Consider the following 24,532-nt stretch of genomic DNA (forward strand, 5'->3'; position numbering starts at 1 on the left):
ATTAATGATTGTGCTTTGTTGGACAAAATACCTTTCTAAAAAGAAATTTTTATGAAATTAAGACTTTTTATTTAAAAAAGTTTACAGCCTTGAAGGATAAGGAAATTTTTTATTAGACTCAGAAACAAGTAGGTTTGACTCATTTGAATAGCATGTTAATGAATTAAGAGCTCTTTAGTATTACACTGAAGTGTAGAACAAAATATAATATGCAAAGCCAACAAAAATGTCTTACACAACCACAAAGTTAGAAGCTTGGCTCTGACAGTTGATAATATCCTTTTGATTGGGATCTTCATCGTCATGATCAGTGAAGCAGTATAGAATAAGATACTCTTAATTATACAGTACTTTTTAAAGAATACTAGGTTGTGTTGATATGGTGGAGATGAGGTCTTATTATATTCTGTTTTTAATAAATAGCCAAGAGCATATTTTCATGAAATTCAGACATGAACTATGTTCTTGTTTTCACTCAAGATAATTAAAAAATCAAAGCACATTTTAAAAATGTGCCAATGACGATACAATAGTTAGCATGCTCTCTCATATATATGTATATAAAATATACATATCATATATAATATATTAATGTAATTATGCTAGGTAGACAGCTAGGGACCTCCAACCCCTCCTGGGGACAAGACCAGCAACTGCCACACCTGGGGAAGGAGAGGACATCCCAATCAGAACTTAGCATGCCAGCTGCATGGGCCAAGCAGCATAGGCACAGTAGAGTCTAGAAAGTGACTCAGGACAACTAGCTTTCAGAGAGGCTCCTGGGAGATCCATATACATAGTAAGACTCGGGTCATATAATTCCCAACTGTCCAATCAAAGTGGTTCCATGGTGACATCTGAGCCATAGGGATGGTCCAATCCAGACACCATAAAACAAGACCCAGACCATAGCCAAGGCCTTTTTGTGGTGACAAGAGGTCCATTCATCGTCTGTGGCGAATGTATCTTGCTCTCGCTCTGTAAACCTGTATCTTTCTCTTGCTCTATAATCCTATCTTTCTCTCCTCAATAAACCTCATTTTCGTGCTTACCTTGGTTTCGGTGTGTCTGGTCATTCTTGGACCAAGAGCACATCAAGAATTGACATTTCAGACTGGGACCCAACAATTATATAATTTTATATATTAATGTAATTATATTAATATAGCATATGATAAATTCTATATAATGTAATTATATCTACATATATGTGTGTATATATATATATATATGAGAGAGCTTGGGGGCAAATGAGCTAATTATTTTATGGATATATTAGTTAATTGAAGATAGGTCAGAATCAGGCCAGACAGCTCTTCAAAAGTGATAGGATAAGATGGCATTTTATGAAGGATCTGATGCTCAGGGTCCTCATTATTAGAGTGCTTGATTACTTCTAGAGGATATTATACAGACATTTGGTTCAATGAGGGCAAATACTTATGATCTGAAAGATGTTATATCCATATCAAATTATCATTTTCAATATGTAAATATGAATTAATTAGGACTTCACTATCAACAGTGAAAGTTCAGAACATGCTCAGCTTTTAGGCTAGAAAATGTCTACGGGTCTTGTGTGAGGACTTGAGCTTTGCTTTTCTCAGTCTCAACCGGACAGAGGCTCACGGTAGAGGTCAGTGGTGAAGAGTATGCATGGTTTCTAGTCAAACTTCTTGTGTTTTAGCTCCAAATCTTCCATTCCCCAAGGGTCTCCTTCAGTTTTATCTCCTGTAAAATGAAAGTAACATTAGGTCCTTACTGGTAGAGTTACAGTGAGGATAAAGCGAGACAACTCACACCAAGAGCTTGGAGCAGTGCCTGGCGCATGGCCAGAGCTCAGCATATGCCGGCTTTCACCATTGCCCTACAGCTCACTCTGTGACTGAGCAGTGAACATATTATTGATCTGTGGTTCTCAGACTTTGTGCACTCCATCGTCACCTAACCAGCATGTTAAAAATATAAAAATACAAATTCCTGGTGATCTCTCCACAGAAAAGTTTGCATTTTTTCCCTAAGGACCTTAGATGATTCTGATGCAGGTAGGTCATAAATCAAACTTTGAGGAAACACTTCTTTTGTCTATTGAATGACAAAGTTGTTTTAGAAACTGCAGCCACGAGTATAAAGGTCTATTTCAAATGGATGAATCCTTTGGGATACTCTCTCTTTTATCCCGTCTCAAAATGATCCTTAATAGTCTATGCAACTTTGTGTGATTACTAGACAGATTTGGCTCTTTCTCCTAGATAGAAATATATTGAGCAGATTTCTTAGACTTTAGACTTAAGAAATTGATGCAAATCAATTGATGTAAATCAGGTCCCATAGAAAAAAAATTCTGGTTGAAAGTGCTGGCAGCCACTATGTTGAGCCCATCTTCAAAACAGAGGAGATCTTGCTCATCTTGATTGATGGCGGCATCACTGCAAAGCTTCTCCAGAGTGAGCACAAGATCTGTGCTCTAGACTGACTGTTTTCAAGTGATAAAAAATTGTGTCATTATTCACAAACAGGTGTGGAGTGACTGGAAATAACTCTGTGTCTCAAAGTGATGATAGGAATGATGCTAATTTAATTCTATTCATATTTATGTGTTTTATGGAAAATTATTGATCTTCCAGTTTGGGCTATAACTTTATGGATTTCAATGGTTGTGCTTTTATAGGGTTTATTTAAGCTATAATTGGCCTGTGACCATTAAAGATTAAAAAGCAAATAAAAACTAATATTAATACAAAATATTTATTTATTGTTGTGGTTTAATGTCCTCTCCAAAACTCATGCTAAAATTTAATTGCCATTGTGATGGTATTAGGAGGTGAGACCTTTAAGGATGATTAGGTTATGAGAGCGTAGCCCTCATAGATGGATTAATGTTGTTATAGTGGGAGTGGGTTAGTTATTATGGGGGTTGAGTCCCCCTTTCCTCTCTCTGTCTCACTTGCTTGCTTGCCCTTTTGCCTTTCACCAGGGGATGACCCCTGCCGTGAGACGCCTCGTGCCATCTTAAGACACAGCGAGAAAGCCTCAACCAGATGTGGCCCTTTGATCTTGGACTGTCCAGCCTTCAGAACTGTGAGCCAAAGAAATCTCTTTTCTTTATAAATTACCCAGTCCATGATATTCTGTCATAGTAGCAGAAAACAGACTAAGACATTTATGTTCTGCCTTGAAAAAGATTTAAGATGGGGTGATTGGCAAAGACATCCCCCTGCATTGAAGGACTTGTGCAGTAATAGCAGTACACTGATAGCTCCAGCTATCACACCTTTCAGGGTCTGCTTCAGCAACAGAGAGCCACCTTACCTGAGGCCACACCATTTCTGGGCAGACTATACCTTGTGACTGAGCAAGGTGGGCGAATATAGGCCATTTCAGGGACACTCTTATGAGCAATACTCATTCCAGGGCTTGCTGCTATATTGGCCAAATTATCATAGTTTGATTTATTTCTCTGCCCAGTCCTGCTTCCTCCCTCTTCCTTTCATAAATGTGAATCCATAGTAAATATTTTTTACCTTAAACTCCATATCAATATCTACTTCTGGAGAATCCAACCTGCATTAATGGGTACCAGGAATGGATTGAGGAGGTGGGTGATAAGATGGGGTTCTGGAGCTGGATTACCATCGTGTAGCTGGCATTGAGTACCCCATCACTGGGCATAGACGGGGCACAGATGGTCCACGAGACAAGGTGATGGTCCAGTTGTTACACTTGCATCTGAGATGAATTGGGAGGTTGTACTGGTGGAAGAGAATGCATTGGTAAGTGTGAGATATCATGCATTTGAAACCTACAGGAGAAATTATAATGAAAAATACAATGGTGTTGGATGACTATTGTTAAATGCCACTGATATCCAACAGAAAGATGAGTAGCTGAGAGTGCATAATAGGTAATTAAAATTTAACAGTAAAAGCTGGAGGACCTCTTGGATGCATACAGAGAAGCTCTTATCAACTGGAGTGGGAGAGTAGAGAAAGTCAGGGTCTAAGCCTGGAAATTCATATTCACAGTGACTGAATCTCACAGATGACTACATGCCCAACCAAGGTAGGTCTGTCATGCCAGGTTAACACCTTATTTGGAAAAATCCAGAACTCTGATGAAATGAGGGTGTCTGCGTGGATGTCTGGGAAGATTTTGTCTCCCATATACAGTTGGGCCTCAGTATATGTGGGCACTTGGTTCCAGGCATACCCAAAATCTGCATGTGCTCAAGCCCCACAGTTAGCTGTGTGGAATTCATGTAAAGGAAAAGACAGTCCTTCATATATGTAGGCTTTGTATTCTGTAAATACTGTATTTTTGATCTGTGTTTGGTTGAAAAAAATCCATGTATAAGTGGATCTGTGTTCAAACCCATGTTGTTCCAGGGTCAACTGTACAGTCCTTCCTCAGTATACACGGGGGATTGGTTCCAGGACCCCTGAGTATACCATATCTGTGCATACTCAAGTCCTGGAGTTGGCCCTGCAGAGTCTGCATATAGGAAAATCATCCCTCAGTGTACTCGGGTTTCGATCCTATGCATACTGTATTTTCGATCCTTGTTTATTTGGAAAAAATTCACATATAACTGGACTTGGGCAGTTGGAACCCATGTTGTTCAAGGGTCAGTTGTACCTCTGAACCCTCTGGGCCTGAAGACATGGCTCACCCATCCCTATCACCTGGCATTGGAAGACATATAGGCCTCACCCCCATGTAGTAACGTGTGCCTGCTCAGGCGCCCCCCCCCCCCCCCCACTTTCCCTCCTTCCTACAAGGCCTACACCTAAAGTTAAGTTGTATACACGGTCTGAGTTGACATTAATACCCATCGTCCATAGTCCTACAGTACAGCAGAGGATGTTCTGAGCCTGACTGTGGCGGGAAAGAGACAGTTCCCCAAAGGAGCTATAGAACCAGCCAGCATGTACTGGAGAGAGCTGGGGGGAGTGTGTGCGGAACTGGATTCCGAGGATGCTTGATCAAGGTGGGCTGAAATAAAAATTGGGTAGTGAAGAGTTTATTGATTTGGTAACATTCCCTTGAATTACAGGATTTAACATCCTGGCAAGGATCCCAGGGGGTGGTGTAAACTCACTACTAGGATAGTCCCTGGAAACATGAAAAAAGCAGTGATTCACATTGCACAAAGTTGAAATGACAGAACTTTTATGGCAAAAGATGAAGGAAGGGAATAAAAAGTTTACAGATGTGGGGATGTTAGAATCAATATACCCCGTTTGGTTAACAGGCTTGTGAGGTGATTGTGTTCATGGGACTCAGAGAACACATCTTTTACAAAAGACACGAGAAAGGCACTGGATAGAGGGGTACTAGAATCACTTAAACTTTCAGTGATGGTTCTCTGTAGGTCAGGGCTGACAGTGGGATAGTCTGTTACCGAACTTGGTTCCCTGATAGCAGTGGGCATGATAGAACCCTGAAACAACAGAAGCCAGGTGGAGGTACTTGAACATCTTAGACTAGACTATTGTAATTATTGTGGTGACTAGCAAGATTGGAGGGGCAGTCAAGAGAGTGTAACCCACAGAGCTAAGGAAAGGGTTAACAGAACATAGCATCCCTAGGGACAAAATAGATAGGTAGCTGACTGGAATACTGTTCAATTTGTGCCCATAGAAAAACCAAGAAAGGAGACTGGTAGGCAGAGGATGGTTATTCCAATAAAAGGATGTGATTCCAGATCATAAATGCATATTACTAAATGAAAAAGCCAATATGAAAAAGGCTAAATACTGTATGATTCTAACTATATGACATTCTGGGAAAGGCAAAACTATGAAGACAGTAAAAAGGTCAGTGGTTGCCAGGAGTTGGGGGAAGGGAGAGATTAATAGGCACAACATAGCAAATTTTTAGGGCAGTGAAGTTATTCTGTATAACACTGTATATATTCTGTATAATTAATAATGGGCACCTAGCAAAACCTATAGATTGCACAACACCCTAATGTAAGCCCTAATGTAAACTATGGACTTTGGGTGATGATGACGTGTCAATGTAGATTCGCTGATTGTAACAAATGTACCACTCTGGTGTGTAATGTTGATAACAGGGAGACTGTGCATGTAGGGGGTAGGAGGTACATGGGAACTCTCCATATTTTCCATTCAATGTTGCTGTGAACCCAAAATTTCTCTAAAAATATAGTCTATTAAAGAAAACTTCATTATCCTTTGCCCAGTTTCTGAATCTGATCCAGTTTTCAGATCTGGAACTGAATGAAGAGGTGGGTTAACCCCCAAGAGAAAGAACTCTAGGTTCTTACATGGTAATGATTCCCTTAGTCATTTCCCAAAGGGTCTTATGGCCTTTGAGTAATTTTGTAGTGAGAAATAGAGAAGGGGGATGTCCAGGCATCCGGGGGATCTGTTGGACTGAGCATGTGAGTTAACATTAATATCCAGAGACCCAAAGCCTTATCATGGCCCTCTTGATAGATGATGGCATACGGTGACCAGGTAATAAAGGGAGTTTTGGCAAAGGTTGATATTACAGGAGGTCCACTGGGCCCATGAACCCTCCTGATGGTCATTTTTCTGGTCCTAGAATGTTAAGTGAGCCTGGAATATTGGCAACTGCTGTGACCGCCACATGCATCCTAGTCATGTAGGGAAGAATTATCACAGCAGGGAAAACCAGCTGGAATGCTCTAAAACCACCTTCACATCTCCAGCCAAGATAGTAAAGTAATAATAGTGTGTTATCCCAGAGAAGTAAAGTGGTAGAGACTAATGGCACTTTTAAGGATGTAAAGGATACAGAGGTGGCAGTCCCCAAGGTACTGCCATTTAATTGGCCAGTCTGGCATTACAGAAGCCAATGGCCTTGGGATGATAACTGTAGACTATGGCATGTTCAAGCAAATAGTAGCTCTGATCACAGCCAGGTACTATATGTGGTATCTTTGGGTAAATTAATAGACCTTAGATATGTTGTCATTGTTTTGGAAAATACATTTTCTATCTCAATCATGAAAGAGAATCAGATATCATTCACACTCACATGGAATGGACACAGACTGTATTTTTGGTTTTGCTCAAGGTCTTATGTTAATTGTCCTGCCTTCTGTCATAATAGTGTACACAAGAGGTCTGGACTGCCTGAGCATACTGCAGAACATTACATTGATTTATTACATTGACGATATTATGTTGATTGGGCCAGATGAGCAAGAGGTGGTCAGCAGGCTGGAGGTCTTCCTAAGACAAATGCACTCCAGAGGGTAGGGGATAAAACCTTCCAAGGGAGAAGATTTACGAGTTTGCCACATGTAAAATTTATAGGAGTCTGGGAATCAGGAGCATGCTAATACATCCCCTTCAAAGTAAAAGACAAATTATTGTGTCTTGTAATTTCCCACCCAAAGAAAGAGGCACAATGACTGAAGGGCCTCTTTGGGTTCTGTAGATTGGAAATTCTACTCCTAGGGATTCTGTTCCAACCTGTATTCCAGGGATCGTGAAGTGTTGCCAGTTTTAAGTGGAGCCCAGAACAGGAAAAGACTCTCCAGGAGGACCAGGTTGTGATGCAATCAGACCTGCTGCTTGGGCCACGTAATCTGACAGACCAAATAATATTGGAGGTTATCAGTGGTTGGAAAAGATGTCATATATAGTTTGGGGCAAGTCCCCATGAGAGAATGGCAGTGTAGGCCTTTGGGGTTCTGGAGCACGGCCATGGCATTTGCAGTGGAGAATTATGCACCTTCTGAGTGAAAAACTAAGCGACCGTATGTCTAGAACTGTCCATTATCAGCTGGATCCTGTCAGATTCAGCAACTTACAAGGTCGGATGGGCCCAGGAACAATTCATTGTAAAATGGAAGTGGTACATCTAGGACTGAGTGCGGGGAGGACCAGAGAGCCCAAGCAAGCTGTTTGAGCATGAGCAGGTGGCTCCAGTCCCCATGGCATGGGTCACTGTTTGTTTCTCCCTTCATTCACACCTACAGTTCTGTGGAGAATTTAATATACCAAGTAAAGGAAGAGGAACAATCCTGAGTTTGGTGTACATAGGTTGGCTTAGCATTTGGGTACAAGTAAAAAAAAAAAAAAATGATGGCCCTGCATTACAATCTCAATCAAAGATGGCCTTGAAAGACAAGGGAAATTCTCCCAATGCACAGAGGTGAACCTGGTTATCTCCCTTGTGTAGAAAAGAACTAACCAAGGTTAAACATATACAAACTCATGGCCAGTGATGAATGACCTGGCCGGGTGGTCAGGGCCCTGGAAATGGAAAGAATGGAACATTAGTGACAAGAAAGTGTGGTAGAAACATGTGCACAGACATACGGCAATGGATATGAAGATCCACGTGAAGATCTTTGTATCACATGTCAATACCCACCAGATAGCACATACCATGGAAGTATACAAAACAACCAAGTAGACAAAGTGACCTATCCAGCTGACATCAGCCAGCCTGTCATCAGCCACCCCAGTGCTGGTAAAATGGATACATAAAGGAGGGCAGCGATGATGAAGGACTGGTATGACCCAACAACCTGGATTCCCACTTACCAAGGCTTATCTAGCTATGGTCAATGCCGAATATTTAATATGCCAGCAACAGAGACCAATGTTAATATGACACCATTACCCAAGAAGACCAACCAGCCTCTAGGTGGCAGGTTTACTACATTGGGCTCATTTCATCCTATTATAGAAGGGTTAGTGGTTTATTCTCGTATGTCTCCCAGGAATGGACATGCATTCTGAGTATGAGTTTGCCTTTCCTGCCCACATGATCTCAGCCAGCACCACTCTCCAGAGTGTTTGATTCACTGGCATGGGATACTGCATAACACTACATCAGACCAAGGAACCCACTTTATAGCAAAGGAAGTTTGTGACTAGGCCTATAACCATGCAATTTATGGGTCATAGCACATGCTGCTCCATTCAGAAGCTGGTAGCCTGATAGAGCATTACAGGCTCAGAGGCGATACTCTACCCAGATGGGCTACCATCATCTAGAACGCAGTGTATGTATTGAATGAATGTACTTTATATGGTGCTGCATCCCCAGGAGGAAGAATACACGGACATAGGAATTAAGGAGTGGAAACAGTAGTAGCCCAACTTACCATCACTCTCAACGATGCACTGAGGATATTGTGTTTCCTTTCCCCATAACTTTGGGTTCTGGTGAGTTAGAAGTCCTGGTCTCCAAAGGGGCTACACTTTCTCAAGGGGATACAGCAAAAGTCCCATTGAATTATATAAGCTTCAGTTGTCACTTGGGCACTTTGACCTCCTTTGACCAAAGGCAAGAAGAGGAGTCATCATCTTGCCAAAGTAATTGGCTCTGATTGTTAAGAGGAGGTAATGCTGCTAATGGAGGCAGGAGGAATATGTGTGGAACTCAACTGATCCACTTGGGCCTGTCTTAGTATTCCCTTTCCAATTGTGTCTGTAAATCGATCGGTACAGTGACTCTAGCCAAAGAGTGTGGTGACCAGTGACACAGGTCCTTAGGGCTGAAGGTCTGAGTCACACTAACAAGTAAGCAGACAGGCCAGCAGAAGTGGTGGTTGGGGGTCAATGGAATCTAAAATACCTAGTGAAGAAAGGAGATAATGAGTAGCAGGTGGGACCCTGAAGCACACTAACGGCTCTCTGCTAAGTCTCCCTTCGGGAAGAGACACACACCAGACGTCTGGGGGAGCTGGTTGTCCATCCCGTATGGAGATGTGGATCTAAGCAGAAGGGGGGTGGACTGTGGTAGACTCAGAGATGTGTCATCCAGCTCCCCACTCAAGGAAGGACTTGCTGCCCGGTGAAGGTAATATCAGCAGAATAGTCTCCATGTTTCATCTTGTTCAGAGTCAACCTCAGCTCTAGAGACTTACCTTGCCTGAGGTCACATTCTGCTGGGGCAGCCTGTGTCTGGTGACTGAATGAAGGGTGTGTATGCCGGGCATTTTGGCCTGACAGGAGGCTCTTATGGGCAATAGTTACTTCGGAGCACCCTGCCTAATATGTTGGCAAAGATCAGGCCTGCAGTCTCCCTCTGCCCAATCCCACTTCCTCCCTCTTCTCTTCACCAGTGTTGATTACAAATAAACATCTTGTACTCCAGACTCCATCTCTGCATCTGTTTCCAGATTCCTCAACGTGCAACAGATGGCTTATAGTGATATATAAAATACAAAACAAATTAAAAATATGTAAAAAAGAATAGGGAAATAATAAGGATAGGGCCATAAAACTGCTTGCTTTAAGCCAACATACATGTATCTCCCCAAGTCCTATCCACTGGCTATAGACAGGCTCCATGTTTTCTAGAAGCCACAGTAAACTAAAACAAGCAAAGTGACCAGTGGAAACCATATGACCAGATGAAGGACAACAATTTCTCATCCCAAGAGCAGAAAAAAAAAATTCTGAGAAAGGACACACTGTAATGAAACGAACAACCTTAACAATTATAGTTGTGCTGCATGGTTAACTAGATGGCTCATTGCCATTGCTGTTTGTTACATTTATTTCAAATGGAATTATAATCAATCACATTATCCTAAGCAGGTTTATTGTTTGTCACTCACACTCCTTAGGCTCTGGATCAGTGGGTATGTATTAGTCATTGGAACCAATTATCCAGGGGTTTGGTTAAGATGGTTTTATTGGAGATGGTGTGTGCAGAACAATGATTAATGGTGTCCCACATACTATTTTTATTTATCTCATCCTCCTGCACACAAGGATGTTTTTGCTTGTGCTGACTTATTTCCCCTTTTAACTCAACTTTCCTAAAATGGTGATGCTATTCAGTACAGAAGAGGACATGGACAAGTAGAAGAAGGGAGAAAAGTAGAGAAGAGAGAGAAATAAATGGAACACTGAAGAGCCCAGAGAATCCTCCAACTGGAGAATTCTTTCTTGAATAACTGAATTGTGAATTAGTAAGGTATTTGATTTTCTAAGTGATTGAATAGGTATGTTACTGGTTTCCTTAAAGAAAGTGATCTTATTGGACTAATTCTGGGCATAAATCATTCCTTTAAAAAAATCAAACTATTTCTTTTACATATATATCAATTAAAAAATCTTCAAAACTGGGATTATTTTTGGATTTTAATAGATTAGGTTATATGAATAATTAGTGTAATGGGTTTCTTGTGATATAAAATAGAATGATCAATTTATTAGAATTCATATTTCTAAAAATATTACATTAAAATGCAACACTTAGAGAAATTATGAGGGTAAAACAGAAACTTTTGCTTCCTCTGAGTATCTAAACTCCTACATTCATTGTTTATGGCTCATTATTTTTGTTTCTTTTTATTCAATTTTATTTAATTGTTTTTAAAGAAAATTTAATTCTTTTTATTCAGTTGTTTTGGGTTTGATCTCAGTCCCAGTCTTTGGATGCAAGACTAATTCTATTTTTTCAATCTTCCTAGTTCCATCCCTACCTTCTTGATTTCCTCAATTCTTCTTCATACAAAACACAGACATAACAAGAATCTTGCTGACTCAGATCATTTCCAGGAGAGATGGTTTGAACTAATAAGAAGACCATATTACAGTCTATCTTTAAGCCAATTGATACCTTTTTTATTTACTTACAGAAATTTGGCTACCAGACTATTAAAAGTTGTGTGATATATCTTCTGGGAATTTGTTTTAATGAAAGGATAAAGAACTCTTTTCACATTTTTTTATTGAGTGCTGTTCCAGTCCTTTACGCTCAGAGAAATTCCCTCTTCCGTCTCCCATCTCTGTTCTATTTTTTTTTGCAGGGGGGCTAAACTCTGTAGGATGCATATCTCAAGCTCCCCTATCAGTTGGCTTCCATCTGGGATTTGCCAGTGGGAATCCTTGGTGAGAGATAGGTGGACAGAAGGAAAGGAGGAATTTCTGCACCTCTCTTTATAGGCAGCAACTGTAGCTCCTCTATGGCTTCAGATCTCATTGGATAGACTACCATGATTTTAGCATTTGTTTGGTTGCCCTAAACCCAGGACTACATGAATATTTTCTTCTCCCTTTGATACTTGAGCCAATAGGGAAAGGTAGAGTTTCCTCTTGTTACCAGTCTTTAAGCTGTCCCATTGCTCCCTGTTTGGTTTCTCAGTTCGTTTGTCACTCATGCAACTAATCCAATGCTTCAAATTCCCTCTGTCTTGGAAAATATGGATTTGTAAAAATAAATAATGTTGGGAAAACTGGATATTCACTTGGGAAAAAAATAGTTCATATCTCATACCAATCACTGGAATAAATTCCAAATGGATCAGAGATCTAAATGTGAAAAATAACCCATATAGGTATTAGAGGAAAGCATGGGTGATTTTTCTCTTGACCTGGGCATGGAGAAACCTTCGAATTATAACCCAAAATCTGTAACAGACTTGCCAAGGCTGTGGAAATACATACACTTTCCTGCATTTCTGGTGGGAATGCAAACGGATATAATCCCTCTGGAGGGCATTTGACAGCATCTGACGAAACTAGTTGTGCATTTACTTTTTGACTCAGAAAGTCCACTTCTACACATTTTCCCTGAAGACACACCTCCACAAATATGAAACAGTGTATATGCAAGGTTATTTATTAAGGAATAATTTATAATAACAAAACATTGCAGCCAATCTAAATGAGCACTGAAAGAAGAATGGTTGCATTAAATACGGTATTCCACATAATGGTATACAATGTGGCTAAAGAGGAAGAATAAGGAAGCTCTGTATGAATTCAGGATGTATTGTTTAATGAAATTTCCTGTCTTAATGGAGTGCGTATAATAGGCTACCTATCACGCAAGAAAGAAGGGGAAATTGCTTATTCTTGCAAAGTGAAACAGGAAATATAAACCAGAAATTAATGAAAATATTTACTTATAGGATGTGTAAGGATGGCATGGAGGGTAGAGGGATATATGAGAGATTTCTCTTGGCACATCATTTTTATATAGTTTTAATTCTGAACCATGTAAATATTTTAAATATTCAAAAGTATAATAAAAAGATTAAAAGGCAGACAGTAAGATTGAATATAAACAGAAAAAAACAATCCAACTGCATATCAAATTGATAATCACACAAAGAAAAGAATTAAGTCAAGTAACTTTTGAGCACAGGGCTTTGACTAATATACCCTAAATAGAATATATCATAAAGTCAAAAAGAACTGCAAAGAAAATGTCAACATTTACTTAGCAGATTTGTTCTTGATAGTGATATCAGTAGTATACTTCTAAAATTATTTAATGTGTTTAATAGGATAAAACAAATGTGTAACTGTATCAATGTTTTCGGGAAGCATAGTTTTTACTTTCATTGGTGAGGACAAACTACATGGATACCAGAGGTATCAGGATGAGATCATCATATATAGATAGATGGATAGATAAATAACATAGACACACACGCACGCTTCCTAGCTCAGTCTGCTGAAGCATGCCGATTCAGTAACAATGAGCATAGCGGGCATCTAGATCTGGATTTATAAATACCAATCACCACTAAAGCACTCCTTAGAGAAACAGCTATTTCTAGACCCAGAGCAGGGAATTTACAAGGTAAGCCTGAAAAATCTCTTGTCAAAAAGCAAGTAAGTGCACAAAGACTAATGGGTTCATTAAAAAGAAAAATACAAAAGCTATCTTGGGACAAGTTACACATCAAAAAAAATTATGATAATTGATTATAACACATTGAGTAAAAGCTCAACTCAAGATTTACAGTGATGAAATGAAGGAGAGGGGAAGCTCTCTTTATAAAAGAATGCTAGCTAATAAATGTGGATGTAATCATACAATTAGAAAACCACCATTTTTCAACCTCAATGGAATAATTGATTCAAAGAAGGATGCTAAGTGCATGCTGAAACCACTGGGTAAAGGATTGTTGGGAAACAGCATATTTATGTGATCTCCAAGTATCACCCCAGAGATTAGTTGGGGTAAAAGGAAAAATGTACTCTTACAGTGGACAGATCTGACGGCCCACACCTTAACCAAGTAATCAAGCCTGGGGCTTCTCAGATTAAGGCACATAATCTAATTATGTGCCTCCTGAGGTAATATAAAACAATAAGAAATATAAAACATCATCTAGACAGTATATTTGCTAAGAACATTTAATCTAAATTTTGGGTCAGTTTTGGTAAATTGTGGTTTTTGAGGAATTTGTTCATTTCATTTGAACACCCCCACACTAAAGCTCTGACTCGGGCAGGGAAAAAGCAATATATGTAACCTAAACATTTGTATCCATTTAATGTGCTGAAATAAAAAAATACATATATATAAATATAAATATGTCAGATAATATTATTGAATCTCCTTAGGTGTGATAATTTAAGATATGTAAGAGAATGTCCTTCCTCTCTGGAGATGGCTATTGAAGTATTTAGGGGTGATGTATTTCGGCATGAGGTCTACAAGTTATTTTCAGGTGGCAGGGAGGCAGAGTGTAAACAATTGGTGAATCTAGATAAAGGGAGTATGATTATCTGTCATACTATTTAACTTATCCTTAGGTTTAAAATATTTCAAAATAAGAAGTCAGCAGGGAAAAACTCCATTTGCGTAAATAATTAGGATCATTTCTTTATTCCTAGTTAGATCATACTCATGTAAGTGTCAGGCATATATGTTGAGTTCTCAACACAACCAGCAATCTTATTACTATCCCTATTCTGCCATGACATAGAGAAAAATAAGGTTAAATAATGTTCCCAGTGTCATATGAACAGTAAGAGGAGGATTCTGGGCTCAGATTTGGGTCTGGTTAACTCCCAAGCCTATTCTCTAAACCTCTATGCCATCTTTCTCTCAGTTTGGCCTTGTAAGTGCTTGAATTCCTCATTTTCTGGTTGATGAAGATACCTTCCTTTGAATAATAAACATTTTTTCCATAGGTAGGGCAAAATCAAACATCTGCCCATTTCATATTGGGCTTTTGACTTTCAAAGCAAATATTGCACTGGACAAAGTTAAACAGGTAAGGAAGATATTACTCAAGGCTATTGCAATAGGGGAGAGGGTCAGAACCCAGTCTGAGCTCTACTCCACTGAAAGAAAGGGCCAGAAAGTTGTTAAGAGCTGGGATGGGGTGGAGTAATTATAAGCCAATTGTGTTTGCTACTGGCCTCACCCAATGGAAAAGTAAACTTTCTGTATTTTCATGACAGGAGGTAGTTTTATAACTTGGAGCAAGATGCCCATGGAATTTAGGCTCCTACCTTCCCACAGAAACTGGGACATAGCAATGCTATCTCCCTTGATAGAGATGCTTCTTGACTTACAGTGGGCATATACTAATAAACCCACTGTAAGTTGAAAATATCACATCAAAAATGCATTTAGCCGGGCGCGGTGGCTCACGCCTGTAATCCTAGCACTCTGGGAGGCCGAGGCGGGTGGATCGCTCAAGGTCAGGAGTTCGAGGCCAGCCTGAGCAAGAGCGAGACCCCGTCTCTACTAAAAAATAGAAACAAATTATATGGACAACTAAAAATATATATATAGAAAAAATTAGCCGGGCATGGTGGCGCATGCCTATAGTCCCAGCTACTCGGGAGGCTGAGGCAGTAGGATCGCTTGAGCCCAGGAGTTTGAGGTTGCTGTGAGCTAGGCTGACGCCATGGCACTCACTCTAGCCCGGGCAACAAAGTGAGACTCTGTCTCAAAAAAAGAAAAAAAAAAAAAAATGCATTTAATACTCCTAACCTACTGAACATCATAGTTTAGCACACTTTACATGTGCTCAGAACACTTACATTAGCTTACAGTTGGGTAAAATCATCAAACACAAAGCCTATTTTATAATAAAGTATTGAATATCTCATGTAATTTATTGCATACTGTACTGAAGGTGAGAAACAGAATGGTTATATGAGTACTTGAAGTACAATTTCTACTAAATGCATATCACTCTCCCACCATGGTTAAAGTTGGAAAATCATAAGTCAAACCATAGTAAGTAAGGGAGTATTTACATTTCAAAGAGATGGCTCCCAGGTCCTTAAGAAAGACATTCTAGAGTTGTAAAACTGGTAAGAGGCTTTTAAAAAGATTTACATCTCAAAGGAGCAGAGAAAGGATTTACGATTATCAGCTTTCTAAAGTAAATGCTCTAAAAAAGGGAAGGTAGGGAAATAGAACAGCGGGAAGCCTGTCTAAGGTTTAGTCAAGCTGGGCCCTCTTGGTCATGACAATGCAGGTTGACAGAGGTTTGAGTGAGTGATGTGAGACTTGTGTCTGGCCCTTGCTAAACTTCCTGACTTGCCTTGGATCTGCTCCTGACTCTAGACAAGCCTTTCTTTATTTTTGACAGTGCCTGTGCTCTTTCCTTCTGCTCACGCGCCTTTTTTCCTTCCCACCTTCATTCTGATGAACATTTCCTTTTTCAAACCAGTGGTCCTACTCTCTCAGTTTCTTCCTGGACTTTTTATTGTCTTCTCTTCTCGATTCCTTCCTTATTTGTCAGGGTAGAACGTCTCTTGATTCCCTTCCAGATCTAATGCCCCATGGGTCTCGGACTCACTTTCTCAGTGTCTACCCAGGAAGTAGTAAGGTGCATCAACGCAAGGAAGGAGAGTCTGGCTCTTCTCGGATTTTCATAAAAGGTGATAATTGAGAAGATTTTCTGCAACCAGTGACATAGGAACACTTAGGTTTTGTGATCAAAATAATGATCACACCTCTTTTTAAAGTAATCATTAATGATTTTTATTATTTATCATTTTGTCACTAACAGTAGAGTGAATTGGTGAGAGGCAGGAGTTATTGAACCAGAGAGACCTGTGTCTCAGATTTGAAACTTACTGTGTGGCTTTAAGCAGGCCAGTTAACTTCTCTAAGCTTCAGTGCATTTACTTGTAAAATAGGGGTCATAATCATAGTACTAACCTTGTGAGTTAACTAGAGTAGTGGATGTAAAGCAGTGAAAGAAATGTCAGGTTTCATAACCGGTCACTATTTCTTTGAAAAAACCCAAGTCTCTGCCTACATGATTTCAATAGCTGCTTTAAGCAGATTTAAGGTGACATTTTTGTAGGCAGAACATCTGGTCACTTCTTTCTTGTGCTTGATCTACTCTCAAGAATAGGGATGATAGGTTTGTATTGTGTCACCTTAGCTAAAATGGCATTCTCAGAATTCCTTTCCCTGCAGGATTCGAAGTCAGTTGGGCCACTCTGAAAGGCATTTTGCAGGAGACGTGCAGGCGCAGTGAAGCAGCAGCCATATTCTTGACGCCCAGGAGGTCCAGGCATGAGGTGCTGCTGCAGCCTGAGGCACGTTGTCCCAGGTTGTAGCTGATCTGCCAGCTCACCTGCAGCTCCTCTGCATTTCTGCCTGCAGCTTCTCTGACTCTTGGACCAGATGTGGGCTGCAGCCCAGCGTGAAGGGCATCAGCCTCCCCTGCAGGAGACCGCCATGGAAGTAGGAGGCATGGGGCAGTGGCACTAGTGCTTTCTAGCTCATCCTCATGGGTTCCTGTTTGTCCTTGCTTTCCCTATTTCACAGCGATCTCCGCTTCCTGATGGCCTTGTCTGTGAACTTCAGCCTCCAGCACCAGAAGCAGTGGAATAACTTCACATAGACTGAGCAACTCCACCAGTTGTCTAAGTTGAATCTCTATAATGCTCTATAATGCTCTTTATTATAGATGCTCTATAATGCATCTCTTAACACATCTAATCTGCTTTAGTGCTTTTGCTTTTCTGATTGAACCTTGTCAGGTACAATAATTAGTTTGATTGGAGTCTCTGCATAGCTCAAACCTGGCATCTCGGGCACTAGGATAATTCACTATATGATGCCCTTTCTCTGGTTAATAAGAAATGAGGCTCTGTACCTGGGCCTTCAGGTTCTCCTTTCTAGTAGAGCATATATATATATATATATATATATATTTTTTTTTTTTTTCCTATTTCTAACTTCTTTGAGTCAGCCTAATTGTAGGATGATGTTTTCACTCCATCAACGATTAGAAGCTATAATGATAGCCTTTCCTAATGTAGTGACAAAATATCATGTAACTTTGCAAATGTGACTTTGGTAATTTCTAATATAGGCATTGAGTGATTTATAAAATTAGTGTGTGTCACACTGCCAATTTTCACATTTTGAACATAACATGCAAAAATAGTACCTTTTAAAAGATGACATATGCAATATAAAATAGAATACAAAATGTGAGTAGAAATGTAAGCTCAGAGATGCAGCAGATTGTAGTAGTTGAAAATAGGACCAGGCTGCGCGGTGTTTTGCTTGTTGGCTCTGAGCTTGCTGATGATGTGATCTTGGGTAATCACTTGGCCTCCCTGTGCCTCAGCCGCCCATTCTGTTGCACTGGGATATGCCTGGGTGTCGATGAGGGAATGGATGTAAAGTGTAGTGTATGGCTCAATGTAGGCAGAAACTTTGATTTGATTGGACTGGATTCTTCCTTATAAAGAGAAACTTGATTTCCGCACTCCATAAGGGCTAGAAGCAGGTCTGTCTACCACTGGACCCCTTTTTACTTGACCCTGGAAGAGGGTGCTGTGGCCGCCCACCCAGACTCCCTTCAGGATGCAGGTACTTATTCCGGCATCTGCTGGGGTGTTGCTGCCGAGGCTCATGGCTGAGCCCCTCCCCAGGAATCGCCTTGGGCCACAGGGATCTGCCCAGGCTGAGGTCTTCCCACAGAACATCTATTTCCCGTGATCGGTACGCTGGGGGTGCAAAGGTTGGGCTCCTTTTCTCAATGCGGGGCAATTTCAAAGGGCAGCGCCACATTCAGCGCTCCACATGGGCTGGTCTGAGCTTGGCTGGAGCCCCCAGGTGTGCATCACAGCCTCGCAGTTCAAACTGTATTTTATTACTTGAACAGGTACGTTATTTTTAACTGTTCCCAACTCTTCCTTCTCTCCAGTCCTGCTGCCCTCAGTTCTGCACAGGTGTTGCTCCTGAGAGTGCTCCTGGATAAGCCTGCACACTCTCATCATCTCAAAGCCTGTTATGGGGGCACCAGGAGAAAAATTTTGGAGGTGACAGATATGTTCATTTGTTGGTTGTGGTGATGGTGAAATAAGGGTGTACGTACACCAAAACTTGTCAAATTGTTGGATTTGAATACTTGCAGTTCAAGTCAATTATACTTCAATAAGGCTATAAAAAGGAGAAAAAACAGAAGGACAGAGGGAGAAAAAATGAACTGTTTTTGGTCACATCCCACTATCGTGCTTGTCTAACATACTGTTTGCACTCATCACACTGTTCTCTTGCTTATGAACCTTATTGCTCACCAAATCCAAGTTCCTCTTCCCTTCTGCCTTCACTCATGTATTCATACAGTCATTCATCCTCTGGGACAGACATTCTCTGAGCACCTTCTAAGCTCAGATCCTGTTCTAGGCATAAAACAGGGAAAAAAGACAAATTAGACACAATCTCTTTCCCCAGTGAGTTCATGACACTAAAGGGGAGACTGAAACACAGGCAATTCCAGTGTTTAACCTTGACATTCAGAACCCGTCATTGTTTGGCTCCAGCCTATGATGCTAGAAGTAGCACATGGCTATGATATAAAATGAGACAGACACAGAACAAAATAAAGAAGAAAATAAGGATCACACCGGAGTACAAGCTTTTCTCCTATATCACTAAAACTTTGAAGATGTGATTTTTACTAGGCAAACTGTATTTTATTACATTAACATGTACGTTACGTTTTAACTGTTCTCCCACGTGACATCTGTTTGGCTGCCTTACCTGGGTCCGTGGCATTATTGTCAGAGGTACGCGTTCATGATCAGTGCCTGCCTTTTGAGTTCCCACTTTCCATCTTGTTGAACTTTGCTCCATAAAGCACCTCTTTCCCTCTCTCCTTCCCGTTTTCAGGACAGTATATGAAGGGAGCACGGGGCACTGTGGGGGCTGGAGGGGTAGAGGAAGAGCCCAGGCCCAGCCAGCTGTGGAAATGCCATTTCATATTCCTCTGGCCCTCCGGCGGTGCTCAGCATTTTTCTGGCACAGAGGGGTTTGCCCTGCTGGATGGACTTCTTTAAGGTCTCAGGTGACTCAGTGAGACACACCTGGATTTCTAACCCAAGGCACTTTGTTGCTAGTTCCTTAGCATCCCCACACATCCACAAAAGACTTCAAAGCATTTCAAGGAGGAAATTACAAGGGCAATAGAAAAAAAAAATGATTAGTCCATTCAATTTGTTGGCCAAATTTGAACAACCTCTTTGGATGTTTTAAACGTGGAAATCGGAAAAGGAGTCTTTCAGGGGGCCAGGAACATCCAGGGAAACCAAGTATAAGAAACAAGAAGCAAGTTACTTTGCTTGGCCACTTCTACTGTAATGCTATCTTTGAACCTAAATCAGGGCTTCAGAGTTGAAAAAGGGTGCCATGTGCTAGGATAGAAAACCTAGGAGAAATTCACCGTGTGATGTTGAGAAGCAAATACGATGGTGATAATAATACAAAATTAAATAACAAACTAAATACAAATAAAACCCAAAAAACCCAAATATTAGATGTATCTATATGGTCTTGCTCTATGCCAAGAACTGTGTCTTCTCTCAGTTATTCCTCACACAGCAATGTGAGAAAGGCACTTTCCAGCCTGAGTGTGAACACACAGTGCCGCTGAAAGTCTGTGTCACTTGTCTAAGGTCCTGTGGCTCATAACTAATGGAGCTGGAATTCCCACTGGGGTCTGCTTGACTCAACAGCCTACATTGTTAAGTTTTGTTTTTCTTTTTATTCTTAGGGGACAGGTCATCTTAAGGGGGAGGGTATCTTTCCAAAGCCTGGCAAGCTGTGAAAAATTCTGAGTGCTATGTGTTGACTTTTAAAAGCTGTCATTTCACCATTGATTTCTAATTTTATTGTCTTGTAGTTAGAGAATTCAGTGCTTGGTATTGATTGCTTGGTTGAAGCCTCTTTTATGGTCCAGAACATTGTCAATTTTTGTGAATTATCCACATGTGCTTGAAAAGAATGTTTACTCTATTTGTACGATGTGTCTGTTGGATCAATATTGTTTATTTTGTTGTTTGAATCTTTTATTGCCTTACTTTTTTTTCCATGCTTGATCTATCAGTTTCTGAGTGAAGTGTGTTAAAATATCCCACAGTGATGTTGGATCGATTTATCTTCTCAATTCTACTAATTTTTTATATACATTTTGAGACTGTGTACTTACATTTATACTGGGTCAGAGTTATTATATCTGCTTGGTGATTTTTTTTCTTTCATCATTAAGCCCCTATTTTATTCCTAAAGATACATTTGTCTTGGTATAATTTGATATTATCATATGAGCTTTCTGTTAGTATTTTCTTTCTTTATCAAACTTGACTAATAATGTAAAAAGCAGATTTGTATGTGTCTCTGTGTGTGGGGAGTATATTTTGCTTGGTTTTGGGAATTAAGTTAATTTTAATTAAGTTCTGTTTTATGCAGAACAGCACAAGGCTAATGATAGCCAAAACTTCCAAAAGGAAGAAATACGGTAGAAGGGATTGGATTGGTCTAGAAGATTTCAAGATTTCTTTTAAAGTTATAAGAAGTAAGTAGTAAGGTATTAGTATATGGATAGGAAAGTAGGCCAATGGATCTAAATAAAAATAGATTTCATACACATAGAAGCTTAATTTCAGACAAAGTTGGCATTGCAGATCAGTGGGAGAAAGGTGGGCTTTTCTATAAATAAATGGCACTGGGTCCCTTTACGTATTAAAAATAGGTCCTTGAATTCCTTCTTAAAATCCAAGAAAAGTTAAGGTGAAAGTTCAAATCATAACACTTTAGGAGACAAAATAGGAAAATATATTATGATCTTTAAGAAAAGATCTCCTAAAATGGTAGCAAAAATCCCAAAATACAAAGAAAAGATTGTTTTATTTGACTACAGTAAAATTAAAAATTTTTGTTCACCAAAAACTGTTATAAATAAAGTGAAAAACACCAAGATAAAGAGAGGAGATATTTGCAATACATGTCTTTGACAAATAATTAGTATCTATAGTAAATAACTCCTCTCTAAAACTCAATAAAAAAATGAACACAAATTAAACTGGTACATCACAGAAGAGGGACCTCAAATGGCCAATAAGCATATGAAATGATGATCAGCCTCATCAGTACCCAAACAATTGCAAATTCAAAAGCACAATAAAGACCATGTTTCACCTGTCAGTTAGTAGCATGAAAACCTCTGAAAATATCATATTTTGTAAACAACTTATAGTACATTATGGCCTAGCAATTCCATTCCTAGACATATAACCTAAAGAAAGTCTTGATATTTTGCACCAAGAGATTTAAGACTTTTCACAGCGGAAATGTCTGTATTAATAAAGACCAGAAATAACCCAAGTATCTATCTACTGGAGAATGGCCAAATAAATAAATGTTGATGTAATTATAAAGGAAATTCTGTATAGCAAGGATTCTATATCTCTGTGGTGGAGATGTCTCATGTGAGATGTCCTGTGATGGCCACGTCTCCATGGGATACTGTGTCCCTATAATGGCTACGCCCTTTATAATGGCTATGTGACCCTGGGTTTCTGTGTGGGTTTTAAAATCCCAACTTCCAGCCCTTGGAACCTGTATTTGGTCGCACACGCCCTTGATTTACCATGGGAGTAGCGTCCCCTTACTGCTCTGCCTGTTAGTTTCTGGCACTTGGGGATTTCCTCTTCACATTTAGTTTTGAATTTTACATTGTGTAAAGAATGTTTTAGCAAGCATTTCTATGAATTTGTAGTAGTAGGAGGCCTATCTCCATTAACAGTGTCACAAGAAGTGCTGCCTGCCATCTGTATCTATCCTGCCTGTTCTAGGATTCAATGCTTTGCCAAAATCATGTTGTTTTGCTCAAGTTCAGCTGTTATTTCTGCCAGCAGACAAGAATGGGATCTTTATGAAACCCTTTTAGACTTCTCTTTTATTTATAACTTTGTTCCTCTAGCTTAGAAAGGACATCGAAAAAATCTATAATTTTTTTTCTTTTTCTTTTTAGAGACAGGATCTTGCTCCATCACCCAGGCTGGAGTGCAGTAGTGCAATCATAGCTCAGTGTAGTCTCACACTGCTGGGCTCAAGTGATCCTCCTGCCTCAGCCTTTCGAGTAGCTGGTACTAAAGTCATGTGCCACCATACCCTGCTAATTTTTAAATTTTTTGTAGAGCTGGGGTCTCACTATGTTGCCTAAGGTGGTCTCAAACTCCTGTCCTCAAGCAATCCTCCTACCTCCACCTCCTAGAGTGCTGGAATTACAGGCACGAGATACCATGCTTGTCAAAAATCTATAACTTAGAAACATAATTATTTTTCATCTCTTTTAGACCTACCTCTATTATTTCCACACCAATCTGTATGATGACTTACCACGATAAAGGTATTTTTAAAAGTCTTTTTTTATGTCAGCTATGCTAAGATAAATAACTCCTCTTGAAAACTCAATAGAAAAATGAACATCTGAAGAATCATTTTCAGCCTTTCTAAAGAACTAAATCTAGACTTGTGAAAAGAGACCAAGAATGATAGCAGAGGTATTCTGAAGGTTTATGCGCAAGGCCAAGATTTTAGAATGTGGTCATAAGCCTGCATATTTGGGCCTTTTTTTCTTTTTCTTTTTCTTTTTCTTTTTCTTTTTCTTTTTCCCCCTTCTCCTCCTTCTCCTCCTCCTTCTCCTCCTCCTCCTCCTCCTCCTCCTCCTCCTCCTCCTCCTCCTCCTCCTCCTCCATCTCCGTCTCCTCCTTATTCTCCCCTTTCCTTCTCTTTCTCCTTGTCTTTCTTCTCATCTTGCTTTAAGAGTCTTTTAGTGTACTCTAAAATTCTTTAAAAAGGCTAGCCCATGGAACACATCCACCTGAGAATTATTCAAATTTAGCCAGTCTGGGGAAGCATTTTGAGACATCTTAGGTAGAATAAATTCCATTTGGTGTACCAAATTGCCAGAGTGGCAATGTTAAATATCAGAAAAAACATATTTCAGAGAAAAGAACACTATCAGGAATAAAGAAGGTAATTTACATACATCAAGAGAACATAATATCCTAATTGTTTATATACCTGATAAAATACTTCAAAATACATAAAGCCAAAACTGATAGAGTTGCAAGGGAAAAGAAACAGAAGCATAAGTATAGTCAGAGATTTTGATACTCCTACTCAATAATTGGTAGAACAAGTAGGCAACACACCAAGGATATGGTAGCCTTGAACAACCCGATCAAGAAACATGACTTGATTGATAATTGTACAGCTCATTTCCCAATATCAATAGAATACACATTCTTTTCAAGTACACACAGCAACATTTACCAAGATAAACTATATACTGGGCCATATACCAAGTCTCAATAAATTTAAAAGTATTTCAATAATCACAATGGAATTAAATTAGAAATAAATGACAGAAAAATCTCTGGAAAATACTCAAATGTTTGTAAACTAAATAACATACTTCCAAATAATAAATGGATCAGGAAGAAATTAAAAAAGAAAGTATTTGAAACAAGTTAAAATAAAAACACAATGT

General features: G+C 39.7%; 1 protein-coding gene across 1 annotated transcript in view; it reads right to left on the bottom strand.

The window, feature by feature from the left end:
• Positions 1-23,735, bottom strand: part of TRPC7 (transient receptor potential cation channel subfamily C member 7) — a 156,002-nt gene extending 132,267 nt beyond the window's left edge. Inside the window, exons 1-2 of the mRNA XM_069484459.1 lie at positions 23,607-23,735; positions 17,315-17,403 (exon numbers count right to left, since the gene is read on the bottom strand). Coding sequence (XP_069340560.1) covers positions 17,315-17,403; positions 23,607-23,735 — 218 coding nt within the window. The remainder of the gene's footprint in view (positions 1-17,314; positions 17,404-23,606) is intronic.
• Between the last annotated feature and the right edge of the window lie 797 nt (positions 23,736-24,532).

This window comes from Eulemur rufifrons, chromosome 10 (assembly GCF_041146395.1).
Source record: "Eulemur rufifrons isolate Redbay chromosome 10, OSU_ERuf_1, whole genome shotgun sequence".
Taxonomy (NCBI): Eukaryota; Metazoa; Chordata; class Mammalia; order Primates; family Lemuridae; genus Eulemur; species Eulemur rufifrons.